The sequence below is a fragment of the Buceros rhinoceros genome, unplaced genomic scaffold (genome assembly GCF_000710305.1).
Source record: "Buceros rhinoceros silvestris isolate BGI_N320 unplaced genomic scaffold, ASM71030v1 scaffold9166, whole genome shotgun sequence".
NCBI classification, from domain to species: Eukaryota; Metazoa; Chordata; class Aves; order Bucerotiformes; family Bucerotidae; genus Buceros; species Buceros rhinoceros.
Window position 1 is genome coordinate 13,309 of NW_010415769.1, and position 7,517 is coordinate 20,825.

General features: G+C 40.3%; 1 protein-coding gene across 1 annotated transcript in view; it reads left to right on the plus strand.

Moving 5' to 3' along the window:
- APBA2 (amyloid beta (A4) precursor protein-binding, family A, member 2) overlaps positions 1-7,517 on the plus strand; it is a 24,399-nt gene that overhangs the window by 10,041 nt on the left and 6,841 nt on the right. The window contains exons 5-7 of the mRNA XM_010137533.1: positions 2,974-3,153; positions 5,070-5,282; positions 6,083-6,202. Of these exons, the coding sequence (XP_010135835.1) occupies positions 2,974-3,153; positions 5,070-5,282; positions 6,083-6,202 (513 nt within the window). The remainder of the gene's footprint in view (positions 1-2,973; positions 3,154-5,069; positions 5,283-6,082; positions 6,203-7,517) is intronic.

The window sequence follows — 7,517 nt, forward strand, 5'->3', positions numbered from 1 at the left end:
ACCGCTCTGGACATCTGTAAACTGAAGCCAAGCTGCTGAGAGCATCTACAACTTGGCGGGCCTGGCACAAGGCTGCCCTCTACCCGGTCCTTTTTCCCTTACGGCTTACCTGTAGTTGGTACACGTACTCTCAACATGCAACTTGATCCTTTGATATGTAGGAACACATTCAGGTATTTGATTTTTCAATCCTCTTTTTTCATCCCTAGCAAAGATAATGAATTAGAATTTTTACATAAACGTAATAGAGCTAAGAAACCTCAGTTTTCTATATTTATAGCAATTTTTCTCCACAGCCAGAAGAGTTTAGCAACTATTGAGTAAAAGGCTAGGAAGAACTCGCTCTCACTACTCTCACAGGACATCTATACCACAGAAAACATAATTACAGTCATTTTAGGCCACAAGATACTCCGAGATCCAATACCATATTAGCTCTTTCTTAAAATTCCATTTCAAAGGGGAGTGACTACTTCAGAATTTAGGTTCTAATCTTCACTTGCATCAGAACTACCACGAGATGAAAGAACTTGGAGCCATTCACGAAAGAGTAGAAGTAGTGGCTGCAGAAGAGTTTGTGCGCATCTGCTGAATCCTGTTTTGCCCCGAGAGACGTGCCCTTGACCTCTTGTGGTGAAGGAAGGTAACACTGCTTTACTGCTGTCTACATCCAGGTTTGTTTTCGTAGAGAAAGCGGTATTTGTGGCTGAAGTGGCAGACCAAAGGACTTCAACCTAAGACGCTGATGAAAAAAAATACCAAGCTAGTGAAACAGGAAAAGCAGAATTTGAAATCTATTTCTACCTTGTGATACAAGGTATTAGTAATTAGTAAATAATTTACTTGGTAAAGTATTAGTAAGAGGCAGCACTAAACGCTTCTGACCATCATCATATAGCAACAGCTTTAAATAAAATCTGTCATATCAATTAAAAAAGAATAGAGTTCTCTGGTTCAGGCAGTCATAATTCACAGCTTGAATAATTTTTTGAGCTAAGCAATAATTTTCATTATCTTAAAGCAGTTAAGCCAGCGAAGGAGAAATGGCATTGTCCAAGGTTTAGAGTGCTAGACTGGGATTGTTCTCAGACCTGGTTACCTCAGCTCTGCCACTGCTTTGCTGGGGTGACCTTTTCAAGCAAGTTGATCACATTATCTGTAAGGTGTACGTAATGCTGTTTCATACACATTCATAAAAACTTGGAGATATAGAACAAATTAAGATTTGTAACTGGCTGTTACTAGCAGGAATAGAACAGAATATGACATCTAGACATGTTGGTTTTGAGAATGTAGGATGGAGGCGAAAGGAAAGGACTGACTACGGAAAACCCAATGGCACTGGAGACTGAAAAAAAGAAATCAATAAGGACTGGCAATAAACTTTAACAATGGACCGATACAAAAACGTCCTTGGTGACTTGTGTACTACTGTACTACTGAAAAAAACCCCTTGGTATATTGGTAAGATTTGAAAAGATGCTTTAAAATGTAAAGGAACAGTTTGTGACTGGCTAGGCTAATTATGTCCTTGATTTTCTAAAATAATTAATTTTCCAGTCAAGCAGGTTGGTGCTTTTATGTACTGGAGGACAAATAAAACAAGAAACCCACCTTTTAGCATCTTGTTTTAGCAAGAAAACACCGTGTATCTTAACTGGTAGATTGCAAGAAGAGTTAGATTTGTAACATTGTGCAGAAAACCCTCTGTGTCTGTACTGCATTCATCATGTACCTACTGTCTAAGAGTGTTGCATTTCTAGAATAATTTTATGAATTTGATAGTAATAGTAGTAGTATTTTTAAGAAGTTATTTGCATCCCCTGATGACAGAATACAGTACCAGAAAATCACAAATATACAGAACTCAGTGTGGCATTCCCCTGTGAGTGGCAGTAAACTCAGAATAGGAAAATAAGAAGAATTCCAAGCGTAGAAAAAGTTAACTACAATTTCCTTTTCCTTCGTGCTACCGCTGTTTCTCTGTGCTTCAGTGCCGTCTGGTGGAAGAAGAAAGTAAATTTTATGGCAGTTCAGTATTTCTTTAGTTGACTTCTGCAGTGCGCTGAATGTGCAAAGTATTACCATCATTGTTGCTGGTTTCCAAAGATTTCTTTCTAATGTGTATATGTATTTCTGACCGGTCACGGTAATGCCTCATTAATTGTACTCACTATCTGGCCCGCTGTAATGGGAACTCATCTTTTATTGCATACTGTGGTGAAATGCACGCCCAGAGCAGCGCTTCAAAAATCAGAGCAGACACAGGGATTTTGACGAGTTGTTCCTAACATGAACAAGCTATAATCATGGCTCTGGCTGCATTCTGGAGAGCATCCCTGACACTGCTACTCAGGGTGTTAACGGGAACAGCGACTGTAGATGGGCAGTGGGTAAGTAGGGCTATGACTGGCTTGCTGGGAATGTGAGATGAGGATCATGGCAGTAATAGCAGAGCAGATGGTTTTGTTGAAGCAGTGTTTTCAGTCCCGTAAAACCAAGGTGGAGAAGCAGCGGGTGACATGACAACCAACATCATCAGTGCATACGTGTCTGAAGGCATGTGCAAGCGGAGCATCCATTTTCTCATCACTCCTACAAATACTCCGTGATCAGGAGCAGGGTTTGTGACAGTCTTTTCTGTAAGCTCTCTTCCATGCTGGTACAAAGCCAGTACTCTCCAGTGTTCATTGGAACAAGGGCATAAACGGCATATGGCTGCTTGCTACTGCAACATCCTGATGAAAGGAGACCAGCAGGGATTTTAAATGGAGTTTGCAATTTAATTTTGGATGTAATGGATTCTTTCTGTACAACTGACCTTAAAGTGACTTATATCCCTACTTAGCAATGTTGCAGAATCCTTTATTTCAACTATGTCTTTAAATCCAGCGTCTCTCTCATTTCTTACGGTTTCAGTGGTAAACTGTTTATCAGTCCTTTCTCCGAGCTGTGTTTTGTTCTACCTTCTAGGCGCAGCTGATAGCCCAGTCCATTGGTCAGGCTTTCAGTGTGGCTTACCAAGAGTTTTTAAGAGCCAATGGAATTAACCCAGAGGATCTCAGTCAGAAAGAATACAGTGACATCATCAACACCCAAGAGATGTACAATGATGATCTCATACATTTTTCCAATTCAGAAAACTGCAAAGAGGTAAATTACTTTTGGAATTTAATTTCAGATTGATCCATTCTTTCAGAGGAATGTAGTCCTCACGAAAATACCTTTCGGCATTTTAAGGATAACTTTACATCCTCAAGATGTGTTGATTCATCAATACTGTGCTACTAAAATTGGCTTAGTAAGTTTTTAGAATTTCTTCATTTTCAGGGTCTTTCTGCGTCCATCAATTAGAACAGTAATGAAGTACGTTTTATCTGACATAGATAAGCTCTGTGCTATTCACAGTACACAGGGTAGCATGTTTCTGTTTCACCAATGCATAGATAGAGATGACAATCCCTTTTAATGCACATTGTAAGTGATTTCTTACTTAGTGGATACAAGGACCAGGATGCTGTGGCACTGAGCAGGCCAATTTCTCTCCCCTTATTAGAACACCAGCAAAACCGCCACATGGAGTTTCACACTCATAATGCATGAAAAGGCAAGAATTTCCCTAAAGTGTCCCAAATTACTGAAGTATAACTATTTATCTTTGATTTTGGATGTAATGGATTCTTTCTGCACAACTGCCGTATATGTCCCGTGGTACTTTTCATACGAAAGTTTCTGTAATGCCAGGCATGCCACACCAGAATGGGGCGAGTGCAGATGCACCCGGACTCCACTTTGTCTTACACTGTTGCAGCGTGATAGGGATTTGGACCGCGTTCCAAAGGAGGGCGTTTCTGTGCTGAGTCCTAACGCAATCTTTCTCTGAGATGAACTGCACATTGCTTGATCCTTCAGTCACAGCTTTCCTACTTATTTCTTCTAGCACTACAGGTTCTTTTGTGCAGCATGGTGTACTTGGGAGAAGAGCATTTTTCACCTTTACCTGCAGATGGAACGGTTATGATTTGATGTGTAGTTCTATACGTCTGCAGTCACTAGATATCAGTAAAGTGGTTTCATGTGCATATAAGCACAACAAAGTATTTCTCTTGTAGCAAACAAGGGAAACTTCAGTTGAACAAATCTTGGTTTAATTTAGAAATGGAACAGTGTAAATATATCACATTTCAAAGTGATGAAAAAGATCATTATTTTTGCGGCACCTTTGTGTTTATGAATGTTTGAACAATGACGAGTTGTGGCATACTGGTTGTTTCAAAGCTTTGATAGATAGCTTCAACAGAAGTCAGCTGGTCTTTGTGATTCCCCCAGGTATGGATGTCCCTGCCTTTCCACATTTGAAAGAAAATAATTCCCAGTATTTTGTTTAAAGAGTATGTTCTCTGCTTAAACGCTTACTCCTCTTCTGTAGAATTTAGATATGCTATGCTTACTGAACAGTTAACTCCACCAGATTTGAGAAGTCATAATTTACATTGCATCAGCACATCAGGGATCTTAGCTTAACATGCTAGTCACAAGTATATTTAATAATGTTAATCATAATAACAATGTTAACAACAATAATAATCAAGAGATCTTTGCTTGACAGTAAGGACAGACAAACCCTGAGATCAAGAACCTGAGCAGTGATGGCAGAAGCGGAGCTGAACTCGAGCCTGTGTTCCAGGCTTTGCCTTAGCCACAGAATGATACAGCCTCCCCTAGCTGCCCGGTTCCAAGAGAATAAAAACTTCTTTGGCATTCATTCGTGTGTTCAGTTCCACCACCTTCTATAGAGTTAACCAATGTATTAGTTTTTTGGTTATTTTAAGGACCTATATGATAGTCAACAAGTGGAGGATACCCCTAAAAAGGAATAGGTTTGTGCTACACAGTTTTAACAGCTCTTTTGAAGGCATGCTACTATCTACTGGAAAAGAACAGAATCCTTTTTGCAGTTTGTAGTTAGTCAGGAACAACTGCGATTCTAGTGCTCAAATTTTGATGAACGAAGCAAAAACTATTGTGGGTTTGTCTTTTTTGTTTTTTTTTTCTCCTTTTAATTGCAGCTCCAGCTAGAAAAACAGAAGGGAGAAATTCTTGGGGTAGTGATTGTGGAATCTGGATGGGGATCCATTCTACCCACCGTCATCCTGGCTAACATGATGAACGGAGGACCTGCAGCCCGTTCAGGAAAACTAAGCATTGGAGACCAAATCATGTCCATTAACGGGACCAGTTTAGTTGGTCTACCGCTTGCAACATGCCAAGGGATCATAAAGGTACCCCAAACTTGCAACTATATGCTGTAGATTGTAAGCCAGCCGAGATGTAATTTCTGATAAGCAACCCTGTAGATTTCCAGCAGATACGACTTATCGTATCACTGCGGGGAGGGGAGGGGGGGCGGGCACCGAAATCTGTCAATAACAAGAAGTAGAATTAGCAACAGAGCTTCAGGGGTGATAATATACAGAAATTTAGGGCTGGAGAATCGACTGCAGCTTTGTTACTGGACTGTGAGAAATGAGGCCAAGTCTGAAAAACTAGCCTAAATTAAGTTAGTTAACTACCTTCAAAGTTTCAGCCTCCAAATTAAATTCTGAGGATTAAAATCTACTATGCTTCTTTGGGCTCCATATACATAAATGGATGAAGGCTGGTAGACTGCTGGACAAATCAAGGGAGGATATGAAGATTCCCCAGACAATGGAATCTCGGAATTCATTATCTTTAACCACTGAGACTAAATCTAACGTCTGTGCACATTTACCAAGAGCAGCAGGAAGTTAATTAGCACAATGCTGGTAAAGGGCAAGCAGCAGTCAGTTTAGGTTTTCCTTAAAAACTTTCTTGGTGTTATAGCAACTAAAGGCAAAGTTTTGATATGTTTTGTTGGGCCAAATAACTTGGGAAATAAATGAAACAGAGAGATGGATCTCTTAGTTAACAACAGATTGCTATTAACTCTATTTGTCCTTTGTCAGATCAGCTGCTTTACACTCTTGCAATTAGGAAACTATTAACGAAAGAGCAAATTAAGATCCATTTCAGAAATATTAACATTTGGAATATTTTACAGGGTCTTAAGAATCAGACACAAGTCAAGCTGAACATTGTCAGCTGCCCTCCTGTTACTACTGTCCTCATAAAACGGCCAGATTTAAAATACCAGCTGGGCTTCAGTGTACAGAACGGAATCGTAAGTTTCTATGTTCAGTGATTGTTTGGGGTTTTTTTTAACTTAGGGGTTTTTTTTCTTTTAAGCAATACCATGAACTACCAAAAAAATCCTTCCACGTGACCTCACTTTCTGTACTGTGATCCCTTAATTAATCAAAACCTTACAAACACATCTCTGAATAAGGTAACGCAAATGGACATCACCAGGGGAACAAGCACCACCATTCTTGAGGGATCTTCCTACATATCCAGCCACAAGATCTATAGTCCCATTGTTGGGTGGAGTAGCTGGATCAGCTAATTCATGAATAACTTCATCATTAGTGTGCCCGAGTTACAAGGAGATTAGTTATACTGAAACAGGTTTTTACAATTGTAACATTCTCATCTTAGCTCTGATCCTGTTTCTCTCTTTTAAATTTGAGTGCACACTAAGTAAGACTTAAATTTTATTCTGCCGTGCATAATTTATTTAGGTGACATGGTAGTGGGCAAGGGAATGTAATTGTGATCTCCTCTGGTTAAAACGTGATCTCTCTCACTACAAGCAGTGGTATAGGTTGTGGCCCAGGTATCCCTTTCTCTGCATGCTGCAGTTTCCTTGTAGTAACAGCAAACAGGAGAATGAGTGTGCCAGTAACACTTACCTAGTGCAGCTCAGGGTCCTCCTTGTAGTTCTTCCTTCCCAGGCCATTCTCCGATACCTTTCCAAAGCAAACTCCCAACACAACTAGCTCAGGTAGCCACCGGGCCTTTCTGGGGGCTGGTAGTAGCATTAAGGGACTCTCGGTAGTGCAGGATCATCACCATCTCCTCTTCCTCCAGTCTAGGGAAAAAAAAATCCAAAACAAAACAGGCTGCTTGCACAGAAAACTACATCTCAAAGGACTGTGGGCTCTGGTCCCCTGTTCTGTGAAACTCTTCGATTGAAGTTGCCAGATTTCTGTTTGCCACCCTTGGAAGAGTAGCAGGTAACTCTACAGGATATGGTTTATGGGTCTTGCTGTGCTTTAGCGAACAGATGGCTCATTAGTGGATTTTTCAGCTCTGCTAGCAAGTTACTATTGTACCGAGGTTCTTCCTACCTAAGAACACATATTATGTTATGGTTGCAGCAGAAATTGGTATAAAGAACACCGTTACAAGCCTTGGTCCAGCTGGAACCACTCTGAAGTGATACCTGGCCAAGGTTAACATCCTTTAGAAGCAGAGGTTTAAAGTATAGTTGTCATGCTTGGGATTGATGCTCTGATGCTTGAGAGATGTCTGTAAAAAAACACAGAAAAATCAGGTGTGTGCTATATTTCTGTCCTCCTTTGACCGTGCTTAATCCC